General features: G+C 42.1%; 1 protein-coding gene across 2 annotated transcripts in view; it reads right to left on the minus strand.

Moving 5' to 3' along the window:
* The window catches only part of Dcaf1 (DDB1 and CUL4 associated factor 1), an 86,143-nt gene that overhangs the window by 55,387 nt on the left and 17,018 nt on the right, over window positions 1–13,738 (minus strand). For both annotated transcript variants that reach the window (XM_045136333.1, XM_045136334.1), the window contains exons 4-7: window positions 13,413–13,486; window positions 9,194–9,307; window positions 5,496–5,633; window positions 274–783 (exon numbers count right to left, since the gene is read on the minus strand). In XM_045136333.1, coding sequence (XP_044992268.1) covers window positions 274–783; window positions 5,496–5,633; window positions 9,194–9,307; window positions 13,413–13,486 — 836 coding nt within the window. The remainder of the gene's footprint in view (window positions 1–273; window positions 784–5,495; window positions 5,634–9,193; window positions 9,308–13,412; window positions 13,487–13,738) is intronic.

The raw sequence follows: 13,738 nt of genomic DNA on the forward strand, positions 1-13,738 counted from the left end.
AATACATTTAATAACATGTCAGTATGTAAGGTATTACCACAAAATACCAGAAATAGAAGGCTGGATGTGGTGGTGCACACCTTTAATCCCAGTACTTGGGAGGCAGAGTAGGAGGATTGCTTTGAGTTCAAGGCCAGCCTGGGACTACAGAGAGAGCTCCAGGTCAGCCTGGGCTAGAGTGAAACCCTATCTAGAAAAGAAATTGAAAAAATAAAGAATAAAATACCACATCATAATCCAAAAATATGAACATTACCGTTCCCAAGAACTTACCTCCTGATACTCTCCTAGAGGAGTCAAATATTGGAGAATGAGTCGTTGTTCAATAGCAGGAGTCATAGGATAAAGAGTATAATTGGTACCAATCACCCAAGGGGACATTTCTGACCAGCTGCTATTAGACAGCTCAACAAACATGCGATCTGTGTCAGAAGATGAGAAACCCAACTTCTGTTTGGCTTTTCTAAAGTTCTCTCTGTCACCCTGTTTTGCTGCCTTGTTTTTCTTCAATCCTCCTTCTTCGGGTTTGGTGGCTGAGTTCACTCTACTACTAGTCTTGTGGCCTGAATCAAGATGAAAGGAGATCTCCATATCTCTAGAAGCCTCTTGTTCTCCATCCACTACATCTACTGTCATATCACCATAGTCCATATCCACAGCTTCCTCATCCAGAGGCAAAAGGGGCTCAGAAGAGAGCTTCCGTGGGCTGGGACGCTTATTTTCTTGCCGCAAAGCCACTTCCTGAAGCTGTAGCTCCCTCAGCCTTCGAAGCACTATAGCCACCTACCAATAAATATTTAATAAGAGATGTTTCATCAGAATGTTAATGTACATGATTATTACTAAATAATGCTTTTTTAAAATTATGCCAATTTTATTTATTTATTAGCAAGCAGAGAGAATGAAAGGAGGAATGGGCACACCAGAGTTTCTTGCAAACTAATTCCAGGCACATATGCCACTTGAGCATCTGGCTGTATGTGGATAGTGGGGGAAAATCAAGCCTAGACCATCAGGCTTTCAAAGCAAGCAATTTTAACCACTGAGTCATCTCTCCAGCCCTAAATAATATTTTCTTGTTGCTTGTTTTGTTTTTTGAAGCAGTCTTGCTCCTGCCTCTGTCTCTCAAATGCTGAGACTTGACTTGTAGGCATGGGTCACCACACAACAGTACACTAAATTATTTTTATGCCCACTTAAGAACAAGATACTTGCATAATTAGCCCAATGCTTAGTAATAGTAAAGATTTTTTGATATATATGTTGATTTCATTTGTATAATTTAATGAAATAAGCTATTACTAAGAGTCTCATTTCCCAGCTGGGCATGGTATCCCAAGCCTTTAATCCCAGTACTCGGGAAGCAGAGGTAGGAGGATCACTGTGAGTTCTAAACCAGCCTGGGACTATAGAGTTCCAAGTCAGCCTGGGCTAGAGTGAGACCCTACTTCAGGGGGGAAAATAAAGTCTCATTTTACACATAATATTCAAGAAAACACAAATCAGAAAATTTACACATAAAGCATATCATTCACAACTGATCTGTTTAGACCAAGAAGACAGAGAGAAAATGAGTATGCCAGCACCTCTTGCCATTGCAAATAAACTCCATATATGTGTGCCACTTTGTCCATCTGAATTTAAGTAGGTACCTGGGAATTAAACCCAGGCTGTCAAGCTTTGCAAGCAAATACCTTAACCATTGAGAAATCTGTCCAGGCCAGAAACTTAATTTTTTTGTTTTTGTTTTCAGAGGTAGGGTCTTACTCTAGCCCAGGATGACCTAGAATTCACTATATAGTCCCGAGCTAGCCTCAAACTCATAGCACTTCCTACCTTTGCCTCCCAAGTACTGGCAATAAAGTATGCCAAGCTAAAATATTTTGAGTAAGAGTGAGAAAAAAAGGCAGATAGAGAAAAGAGAGAGAATGGGTGTGACAGGCCTTGAGCCACTGCAAATGAACTCCAGACATCTGGGTTTTGTGGGTACTGGGGAATCAAACTTGGGTTCTTTGCCTTTGCTGGCAAGTCCTTAACCACTAGGCAATCTTTCCAGGCCCAGAACTAATTTTTTCAAGGATTTTTTTTAACATTTCATTTATTTCTCTTATTCTTTTTTTTTTTTTTTTTTTTTTTTTTTGAGGTAGGGTCTCACTCTGGTCCAGGCTGACCTGTCATCTCAGGGTGGCCTTTAACTCATGGCAATCCTCCTACCTCTGCCTCCCGAGTGCTGGGATTAAAGGCGTGCGCCACCACGCCCAGCTCTTATTCTTTTTTAAAACAAATATTTTATTTATTTGAGAGACAGACAGGAAAAGGCAGAAAGAGAGAATGGGTGCACCAGGGCCTCCAGCCACTGCAAATGAACTACAGATGCATGTGCCCCCTTGTGAATCTGGCTTATGTGGGTCCTGGGGAATCGAACCAGGATCCTTAGGCTTTGCAGGCAAATGCCTTAACCACTAAGCCATTTTCCCAGCCCCTCTTATTCTTTTTTGTTTTAAATATTTTTAATTTTTTATTTATTTGAGAGAGCCAAAGAGGCAGAGAGAGAGAATGGGCACATCAGGGCCTCCAGCCAATTCAAACCAATTCCAGACGCATGTGCCACCTTGTGCATCTAGCTTACATGGGTCCTGGGGAAACCATCCGAGGTCCTTTGGCTTTGCAGGCAAGTGCCTTAACTGCTAAGCCATCTCTCCAGCCCTTTTCATGGATTTCTAAAGTGCCTTTGAAATTCAAAAAGGAAGCATTCAAAGACTTTGATCTATTGTACTTCCATACTGTCATTTACACAAATTACATGGTCTATTCTTCAAGTTTTCCTTTTGAGACCAACACTGAAGAGTAGTAGTATGTTGAGCTGCACTATACAGTGGTATATACCTTAATTCCAGCACTTGGTAGGTAAGGCAGATGGACTGCCACAACTATAAGGTCAACCTGAGCTAAATAATGCTTTGAGGGGTTGGAGAGATGGTGCAGCACTTAAGGCACTTGCCTGAAAAGCCTAAGGACCCAGGTTCAATTCCCCAGTATGCACATAAAGCCAGATGCACAAGGTGTCATATGCATCTGGAGTTTGTTTGCAGTGCCTACAGGCCCTGGAGCTCCCATTCATATCCCCTCTCTCCTCAATCTTAAATAAATATTTTCTTTAATTTTTATTTATTTGCAAGCAGAAAGAGATAGAAGAGAGATAGACAAAGACAGAATGGACATGCCAGGGCCTGTAGCCACTGCAAACAAACTCAAGATGCATGTGCCCCCTTGTGCTTACATCGGCTTACGTGGGCCCTAGGGAATCGAACCTGGGTCCTAAAATTTCACAGTTGGCAAGCACCTTAACCACTAAGCCATCTCTCCAGCCCAATAAATCATTTTTTAAAATAGTGGTTTGGGCTGGAGAGATGGCTTAGCAGTTAAGGAACTTGCCTGCAAAGCCAAAGGACCCAGGTTTGATTTTCTAGTACACACATAAGGCAGATGCACAAGGTGGCACATATGTCTGGAGTTCATGTAAAGTGGCTAGAGGCCCTGCCATACACATTCTATCACCCCCCTCAATGTAAATAAAATATTTTTAAAAATAAAACATAGCAGTCTAAGCTGAGCACAGTGGTACACACCTTAATCCCAGCACTCAGGAGGTTAAAGTAGGAAGATCACTATGAGTTCAAGGCCACCTGAGACTACATACCAAATTCCAGGACATTTAGGAGATGGAGCCCTGCTGGAGGAGGTGTGTTGCTGGTGACAAGCATAGGGATATTTTAGCCAACTCCGCTCTGCTAAAGTTTGGCTTACTTTCCTGCTGCTGTTCCACCTGTTGTGGCAGAGGTGATGTCCACCTCTACCATGTTTTTAACATATTTTATTTATTTGAAAGAGAGAGAGAGAGAATGGGCATGCTAGGGCCTCTAGGTACTAAAAATGAACTCCAGCCAGGTGTTGTGGCACACACCTTTAGTCCCAGCACTCAGGAGACAGAGGTAGGAGGATTGCTGTGAATTCAAGGCCACCCTGAGACTACAGAGTTAATTCCAGGTCAGCCTGGGCCACAGTGAGACCCTACCTCGAAAAAAAAAAGAAAGAAAGAAAGAAAATGAACTCTAAACACATGTGCATGTAGCTTATGTAAGTACTGGAGAATTGAACCAGGGCCCTTAGGCTCTGCAGGCAAGTCCATTAACTGCTAAAGTCATCTCTCCAGGCCTAATGTATGAAATTACATGACTATATAAATTTTAACAACCCATTCAAGCCATACATAGAAAAAGTAGTCACTAATTTTTCAGTTTTGCTGCTTACTTAAAAATTTTCCCAGATTGATGGCACATGCTTTTAATCCCAGCACTCTGGAAGCAGAGGTAGGATAATCACTGTGACTTTGAGGCCAGCATAGAACTAGAGTTCCAGGTCAGCCTGGGCTAGAGTGAGACATTACCTCAAAAAAAAAAAAAAAAAAAAGAAAAAGAAAAAGAAAACAAAGCCGGGTGTAGTTACCGTGCATGCCATTAATCCCATCACTCAGGAGGCAGAGGTAGTAAGATTGCCATGAGTTCAAGGCCACCCTGAGACTACATAGTGAATTCCAGGTCAGCCTGAGCTACAGTGAAACCCTATCTTGGGAAAAAAAAAAAGTTTATCCAGCCTATATATGGGCTGGAGAAATGGCTTACAGTTAGAATTCCAAGTCAGCTTGGGCTAGGGTAAAACCCTACCTCAAAAAAACCAAAAGAAAAAAAAAAAAAAAAGAAGAAGAAGAGCGAGGCCTGGAAGCTGGAGAAATGGCTTAGCGGTTAAGGCACTTGCCTGTGAAGACTAAGGACCCAGGTTCAATTCTCCAGGTACCATATAAGCCAGGTGCACATGGTGGCACCTGCATCTGGAGTTCGTTTACAGTAGCTAGAGGCCCTGGTGTGCCCATTCTCACTCCCTCTCTCTCTAATAAACAAATAAGTAAAAATAAAAATCTTAAAAAAAAAAAAAAAAAGAAGAGTGAGCTGGGTATGGTGGTGCATACCTTTAATCCCAGCTCCTCTGATTCCACAAAGTAAACTACTAGAAAGAAAGCTTAGTGGTTAAAGCATTTGTCCGTGAAGCGTAAGGACCCAGGTTTGATTCCCTAGTACCCACAGAAGCCAGATGCACAAGGTGGCACATGCATCTGGAGTTCGTTTGCAGTAGCTAGAGACCCTGGTGTGCCCATTCTCTCTTCACTACCTGCCTCTTTCTCTCTCAAATAGAAACAAATTAAAAAAAAAAAAAAAAAAAAAAGCTAGGCATGGTGGCACACGCCATTAATCCCAGCACTTGGAAGGCAGAGGTAGGTTCAAGGCCACCCTGAGGTTACATAGTGTATTCCAGGTCAGCCTGGACTACAGCGAAACCCTATCTTGGGGGGGGGGGGGGGAGGAACACAACACACTCTTGTTATAGAAAGTAATTTGAATTGTTGATATTTTAAGTATGTTCCAGTACATGGTACTTACCAGTTGTGAATTTTCATCCCGATAGTTGGCAGCAATATCTTGATTTTCCATAGCACCTCCTAACAGTCCAGTAGAATATGTCCTCAATGGCTGATCAGCCTCCCGGGCCCATTTGAAAAGATTTTCAACAATTCCTTCCTATAGTAAAGGATAAGAAGTAGGACAATTCTGAAAAAAGAGTATTTTCATTACTAAAAGTACAAGCAAATATTTCAATTTTATGACAAAAAAGAAAAGTTAGTAAGCCAGGTGTGGTGGCTCATGTTGCGTGTTCATGTACAGGGATCAGAGAAGGATGTCCTCTTCTGTTTCTCTTCCACCTTATTTCCTTGAGACAGGTCTCTCACTGAACCTGGATCTCACTGTTCTTCAGTGAAGACTGGCTGACCAGACCAGTGAGCACCAGTGATCCTATCTCTATGCTCCCCCAACTGGGGTATAGGTGCATATGGCCACACTCAGCTTTTACACAGGTGCTGTGAGTTAAACTTATGTGCTCATGCTCATGCAATAAGCACTCTTACCTACAAGGCATCTCCCTAGTCCCAGCTTTTTTTTTTTTTTTTTTCCTGGGACATGTTCTTACTATGTTAACCAAGGTTGGCCTTCGTGGCTATATAACCCAGACTGGCCTCAACGTTGGATCCTCCTGATTCAGCTTCCTGAGTGCTGAGATTGCAGACCAGTACCACCACATTTTTTTCAAAAATACTTTACTTGTACAGATTTTAACTTACTGGATATAGAATAAAGTTCCTTGAGAATGGAATCTCAAAGTGTGTAACACTTTTTCTCTTTTTGTAGAGCTGGGAATGGAATCCAGGGCCTTCTACATGCTAGGCAAGTGCTCTACTAAGTAAACTAGATCTCGGTACTTGGGTTTTAAGACAGGGTGTCACTCAGGGTAGCCTGAAATTCACTCAGTAGTCCTGGCTGGGCTCAAACTTGCTATCCTCCTACCTCTGCCACTGGAGTGCTAGCAGTTTCATGACACCATCCACCGTGCTCAGCTTCTGAGTAAAATCTAAACCCACATTTTCTTGCTTTTGTAGTATAGAACAATAAAACCTCCTGAGAATGTAAGAGTCTTATGAAGAAAGTGTGAGACAGTTACCCTGACGACAACTGCGGTGAGTGCTAGCCCACTGCTAAGCAGGCATTTGGTTTGGTTAGTTGCTTAGCCTCACTGTGACGCTTTCTTCACCTGCAGATATAGCACTCGTCAATCATGTAGAGTTGAAAAACATGTAGTGGCAAAGGAATGCCTTCAAGAATAGGGAAAAGGGAACTAAGAGGAAACCTGACATTCTCCTCTGACCCCAAACATGTATACAACATGTGCAGCTGGACACACATATACATTCATCTGGAGTCTGTCTGAAGCAGCTGGAGGCCCTCATATGCACATTTTCTGTCTGTCTCTCTTCTCTCTCTGTGTTTGCAAATAAATAAAATATATATATATATTAAAAAAAAAAATAAACCAGCCAGGTGTGGTGGCGCATGCCTTTAATCCCAGCACTCAGGAGACAGAGGCAGGAGGAGCGCCGTGAGTTCGAGGCCACCCTGAGACTACATAGTGAATTCCAGGTCAGCCACCACAGCTAAAAATAAAATAAAATAAAATAAGGGCTGGAAAGATGGCTTAGCAGTTAAGGCATTTGCCCTCAAAGCCAAAGGACCCAGGTTCGATTCCCCAGGACCCATGTAAACTAGATATACAAGGTGGTGCATACATCTGGAGTTCATCTGCAGGGCTGGTGGACCTGGCACACCCATTCTTTTTCTCTATCTGCTTCTTTCTTTCTCTATCTCTCTAATAAATATATAAATAGATGAAAAATATTCTTAAAAATAAATAAACCAAGCAAGGGCTTAAATGTGGCTCAGCTGATAAAGAGTGCTTGCCTATCATGCCCAAAGCCTAGGTGGGATCTCCAGTGCTGCATCAAGCAATCATGGTAGTACTTGCCTATAATTCTGGTACTTGGGGTAATAAGTTTGAGGACAACCTGGGATATACATGAGACCCTATCTCAAAAGAAAAAAATACAATAAAAATGAAAACAAAGCAAGCAGCCAGGCGTGGTGACACACACCTTTAATCACAGCACTCGGGAGGCAGAGGTAGGAGGATCACCGTGAGTTCGAGGCCACCCTGAAACAACATAGTGAATTCTAGGTCAGCATCAGCTACAGTGAGACCCTTCCTCAAAAAAACAGAAAATAAATAAATAAATAAAACAAGCTATGTTGCATACCCAACTCAAACAGCAATTTTCTTATTTTTTTTAATATTATGTATTTTAGAGAGAGAATGGGTACTATAGGGTCTCTGGCAACTCCAGACACGTGTATCTGGGTACATGGGTACTGGGGAACTACACCCAAGTTATCAGGCTTTGTAAGCAAGCACCTTGCTTCACTGAGCCATCTCCCCAGCCTAATGTTTTTAATTTCAGACAAAGTCTTACTATGCAGCCCACCCTGCCCTTGAGCCACAAGCCAATACACAAACCTAAGAGAGAAAATGTATACAAGTTAGGCATGGTGGCACACACCTTTAAACAGTGGACACTACAGGCCTTAAGTCTGGCCAGTGAGGTCAAAAGACATAACAGGTTGCAATAGTGGTATATATGATGTGGGGGAAAACCACCACTCCCTAATTGGACTGGAGGCCCGTTCCACAAGAAGGAATGCATGCCTGGTGCTGAAAACCTAGTCAGAAGCCTATGGCCAAGTAGGTCATAAGCCCTAGGGCTATAATGTCTACTGGTGTCTGACTAAATGCATATATTATGATCACTTAAGAGCCTTATAAGCATTTTTCTTAACAATCATACCCATATATTAATGCTACTCTCACTTTTGGTTAGAGAAGCTTCTCTTTTCAGATGGTGGCGACCACTTGGATGACTTAAAAGTCACCATAATGCTAAGAAGAAGTGACAGTGGAGTGTTCAATACTGAAACATCTCTACCACACCCTCCAAGGCTCAGGGTCCACTGAAGAAAAGGTGGCAGAAAGAATGTAAGAGTCAAAGGAAAGGTAGGGCTACTTATAATACAGTTTTCCAGACATAACTTGGCCTCAACATCCATGACCTCACAGTGCCTAGTACTACCTACACAACACACTCACAATAGGCGGAAAAGATGATGACATGAAAATAAAAATTAATTAAGAGGGGGAGGGGATATAATGAAGAGTAGATTTATAAAGGTGAGAGGGGGAGGGCATTATCATGGTTTATTGTCTATAATTATGGAAGTTGTCAATAAAAAACGTTTAAAGCCAGGCATGGTGGCACACTCCTTTAATCACAGCAATTGAGATGCAGAGGTAGGAGGATCACCATGAGCTGGAGGCAAGCCTGAGAATACAGTGAGTGTACTCCAGGTCAGTCTGGACTAGAGTGAAACCTTACCTCAAAAAACAAAAAAAAAGGTCTGGAGAGATGGCTTAGTGGCTAAGGCACTTGCCTGCAAAACCAAATGACCCAAGTTTGACTCCCCAGGACCCATGTATGCCAGATGCACAAGGGGGGCGCATGCATCTGGAGTTTATTTGCAGTGGCTGGAGGCCCTGGCATGCCCATTCTCTCTCTTTCTACCTGACTATTTCTATAACTTTCTCTCTCAAATAAATAAAAATAAAATATTTTAAAAATATGACTTTTATATATACCAAGTACCTTTTCTTGAAAGACAACTGCAGTTTCTAAACCTGGCATGATGTCCAGAAGTAGTCTGCAAGCTGCAGTATTTAAAGGGGGCTCTCTGCTTGTCATCACGTATGCATTCACAAGCTGTAAAGTAAAAGAGAAGGGCAGGAAGATTAGGATAGATGAAAGGTGGACAGACATAATCAATGTACAACATACATGTATGAAATAGTACAATGAATGACATTAACTTGTATAAGTAATGTGCTAATAACTACAATTTTGGGGGGGCTTTCAAGGTAGGGTTTCACTCTAGCCCAGGCTAACCTGGAATTCACTCTGTATCCTCAGGGTAGCCTTGAACTCACAGCGATCCTCTTATCTCTGCCTCCGGAGTGCTGGGATTAAAGGCATGCGCCACCATACCTGGCTGTTACTACAATTGTTTTAAAAAGAGGAAAACTGCCTGAAATTTAACCCTATCAAATCAAGGAAGTCTAATAAATCCTTAATACCTTTAATATGGCTTTTGTTTGTTTTAAAAACAGAGTCTCTCTGCTGAGCCTGGACTATCTAGGCCTAGGCCCAGGCCCAGCCTGGAGGGTCTCGACTTAGGCCTTAGCCCAGGCCCAAATGGGAGGGGCCCCTAGCCCTAACTCTCCTCATGGGTTCCTTATTCCCTCCAGCTCCCCACATGGCAGGAGCTCCTTAAACTTTCTTTTCTCTTTTCTTTCCCCACTTTTCCCAGGTCCTCCACGTGGGATCTCTAGCCACATGGGTACCTTGCCTTGTCTCTACTTTCCTCAATAAATTTAATAATTTAATAATCAAAAAAACAGAGTCTCACTATGTAACCTATGCTGGCCTCAAACTCCTTCTCCTGCCTCAACCTCCCAAGTGCTATGATCATAGGCATAAGCCACCACACTGACTTTTCCCACTTTTTTTTTTTTTTTTTTTTTTTAGTTTTTCAAGGTAGGGTCTCGCTCTAGATCAAGCTAATCTGGAATTCACTATGTAGTCTCAGAGTGGCCTCAAACTCATGGTGCTCCTCCTATCTCTGTCCCTGAGTGCTAGAATTAAAGGCGGGTACCACCCTGCCTGGCACCATGTCTTTTTTTCAATATTTTTATTTAAGATAGAGGTAGAATGGATAGGCGTACCAGCAAACAAACTCCAAACACTTGAGCCTAAACGTGCATCTGGCTTTACACAGGTACTGGGTAATCAAATCCGGGTCATTAGGTTTCGCAGGCCAGCACCTTACGCACTAAGCCATCTCTCCAGCCCACCCATGATTACTTTAAAACATATGAGAAGTGGGGAGTTGGTAAATGGCTCAGCGGTTAAGGCAGTTATTTGTCTGTGAAGCCTAAGGACCCCGGTTTGATTCCCCACAACCCACGTAAGACAGATGCACAAGGGGGCACATGTGTCTGGAGATCTATGCAGTGGCTAGAGACCCTGGCATGCCCATTCTCTCCTTCTCTGTCTCTTTCTCTCTCAAAAATAAATAAATAAATATTTAAAGTATTTAAAAAGAAACATGAGAAGTTATGTCTAACAACTATTAAGCTTCTTTTTTTTTTTTTGAGGCAAGCCCAACATATTGGCCTTTTTTTTTTAAAATATGTGAGAGAGAGCAAAAGAGATAGAGAGAATTGGCATGCCAGGGCCTTCAGTCACTGCAATCAAACTTCAGATAAGTGCACATGTGTGACCTTACATGCTTGCATATTTTGTGCATCTGGCTTACATAGGACCTGGAGACTCGAAAATCAGCCTTTAGGCTTCCCAGGCAAGTGCCTTAACCACTAAGCCATCTCTCCAGCCCCATTAAACTTTTTATTAAGGCTAGGGAGGTAGCTCAGTGGGTCAAGTGCTTACTACACAAGCCAAGGGACCTGAGTTCAGATGCAAAGTACCCATATAAATTGTCAGGTGAAATAGTGCATCTCTGTCATCCTATTGCAGAGAATGTGGACACTGGAGAATCCCAAGAACATGCTGGCTACTGACTACCTAGTCAAATCTGTGAGCTCCAGATTCAGTATTAGACCCTGTCTGAAAAAATAAGTTGAGAGCTGGACGGGATGGCTTAGCAGTTAAGGCACTTGCCTGCATAAGCCAAAGGAGCCAGATGTGATTCCCCAGGACCCACATAAGACAGATGTATGAGGTGGTGCATGTGTCTGGAGTTTGTTTGCAGCAGCTAGAGGCCCTGATGTACTTATTCTCTCTCTCTCCCTCTCTCAAATAAGTAAGTAAAACTGCAAAAATATATTTAAAAATAAAAATAAAATAAAAGCTAGGGGTGATGGCACACGCCTTTAATCCCAGCACGAGGGGGGAGGGCGGGGGGGAGGCGGGGCCAGAGGTAGGAGGATTGCCGTGAGTTCGGGATCAGCCTGAAACTACATAGTGAATTCCAGGTCAGCCAGGGCCAGAGGGAGACCCTACCATGAAAAACCAAAATAAATAAATAAAATAAGTTGAAGTCCAACTGAAGAACATGAACTGATTTCAACCTCTGGCCTCCAAATGCATAGAAACAAGTGTACACATATTCACTCACTGGAAAGACAGCCCAGAGGTTAAAGGCATTTGTTTACAAAGCTTGACATCCTGGGTTTGGCTCCGCAACACTCACATAAAGTCAGATGCACCACCTTGTGTAGCTGGCTCATGTGGGTGCTAGAGAACCAAACCTGGGGCCTTTGGCTTTGCAGGCAAGCACCTTAACCACTAAGCCATCTCTCTAGCACCCAACAAAATTTTAGAAATATTTAAATTAAAAAAATAAAATAAAGCCGAACATGGTGGTGCACACCTTTAATCCCAGCAGAGGATAGAGGCAGAGGTAGGAGGAGCGCCACAAGTTCAAGGCCATCCTGAGACTACTTACTGAATTCTAGGTCAGACTGAGCCAGTGTGAGATCCTACCTCAAAAAAGACAGAACAAAACAAAATAATAAATTATTTAAAAACTTAAAATAAAAACAAAGCCGGGCATGGTGGAGCACACCTTTAATCCCAGCATTTGGGAGGCAGAGGTAGGAAGACTGCTGTGAATTCAAGGCCACCCTGAGACTACATAGTGAATTCAACATCAGCCCGGACTAGAGTGAGACCCTACCACAAAGATACAATAAAAACAAGGCCACATATAGTGGCGCACACCTTTGATCCCAGCATTCAGGAGGCAGAGGTAGGAGGATTGCCTTGAGTTTGAGACCACCCTGAGACTACATAGTAAATTCCAGGTCAGCCTGGGCTGGAGAAAGAGCCTAACTCAAAAAAAATAATAATAATAATAAGTAAATAAAAGACAGTCACAAAATGTAGTTTGTTAGACATTCAATGGCAGCAGCAAGAAGCCAAAACATCCCCAATGCAAATGAATAAATAAAACTATTACCATCCTCCCCCTCTCTCTCAAGTAAATAAAACTTAAAAAAAAAAAAAAGAAAGAAAAAGAAAGCTTGAAATGGCTTAAACACAAAGCTTAGTTACCTGTCCCAAGATCTGTCAGTGAACAATACTATGGGTTTGAACATGAACCATTCCATCTCCAAACTAAACCAACAATTTCTTGAGTTATCACTGTTTTTAGCAACTGAAACAACACTTTCCTATCTATCCATATGCCAGTGAAGACACAAAGATTTAGTGCATAATCATACAGTGCACATCATTCTTATTTTTCCATTGAAGAATCCAAAATAACATCTACATTCCAAAACTCAAAATAATCTTACCCAAGAATGATTATAAATGACTTGGGACCCCTTACCAATATTTGATTAAACACCAAAAAGAAAATAATTTGGTTACAATCAGGACTCTGGGAAGAAAAACAAAATCCTCATTATCAAATGAAAAAAGTATACCCACGCTATTCCCAATTTTACCAAAGCCTTAGATGAAATAAAAATAGACAGACAGACAGACAGACAGACAGGTAGGTAGGTAGATAAAGCTGGGCACAGTGGCATACGCCTTTAATCATAGCTCTCAGGAGGCAGAGGTAGGAGGTTCACTGAGAGTTCAAGGCCACCCTGAGACTACAGAGTGAATTCCAGGTAGCCTGGGCTAGAGTGAGACCCTACCTCAAAAAACAAAAAAACAAAAAATGAAAACAAAAAAAAAAATGGATAGATGATATATAGATCATCTATATAGATGGATGATTGATTGATGGATATATGGTATCTGTTGATGATAATTTGGAGAAAAGAAGCAAACCTACTGCATTCATAAAATCATCATTCTTGAAGAGTATTCTCAGCAAATGGCCCAGCATACACTCAGGATCAGCTCGACCTACCAAAAGAGGAAAAACATAAGCAAAGAAATGAGCATATCACTCAAGTCAAAAATATCAGACCTTTGGATTACACCTGGATTGTTTATTTACTAATAAAATACGAACAGCACTGGAGAGATGGCACAGCAGTTAAAGGCCAGAATGACCTGGAACTCACTCTGTAGTCCCAGGCTGGCCTCAAACTCACAACAATCCCCCTACCTTTGCCTCCAATATGCTGGGATTAAAGGTATGTGCCACCATGCCCT

This window comes from Jaculus jaculus, chromosome 17 (assembly GCF_020740685.1).
Source record: "Jaculus jaculus isolate mJacJac1 chromosome 17, mJacJac1.mat.Y.cur, whole genome shotgun sequence".
Taxonomy (NCBI): Eukaryota; Metazoa; Chordata; class Mammalia; order Rodentia; family Dipodidae; genus Jaculus; species Jaculus jaculus.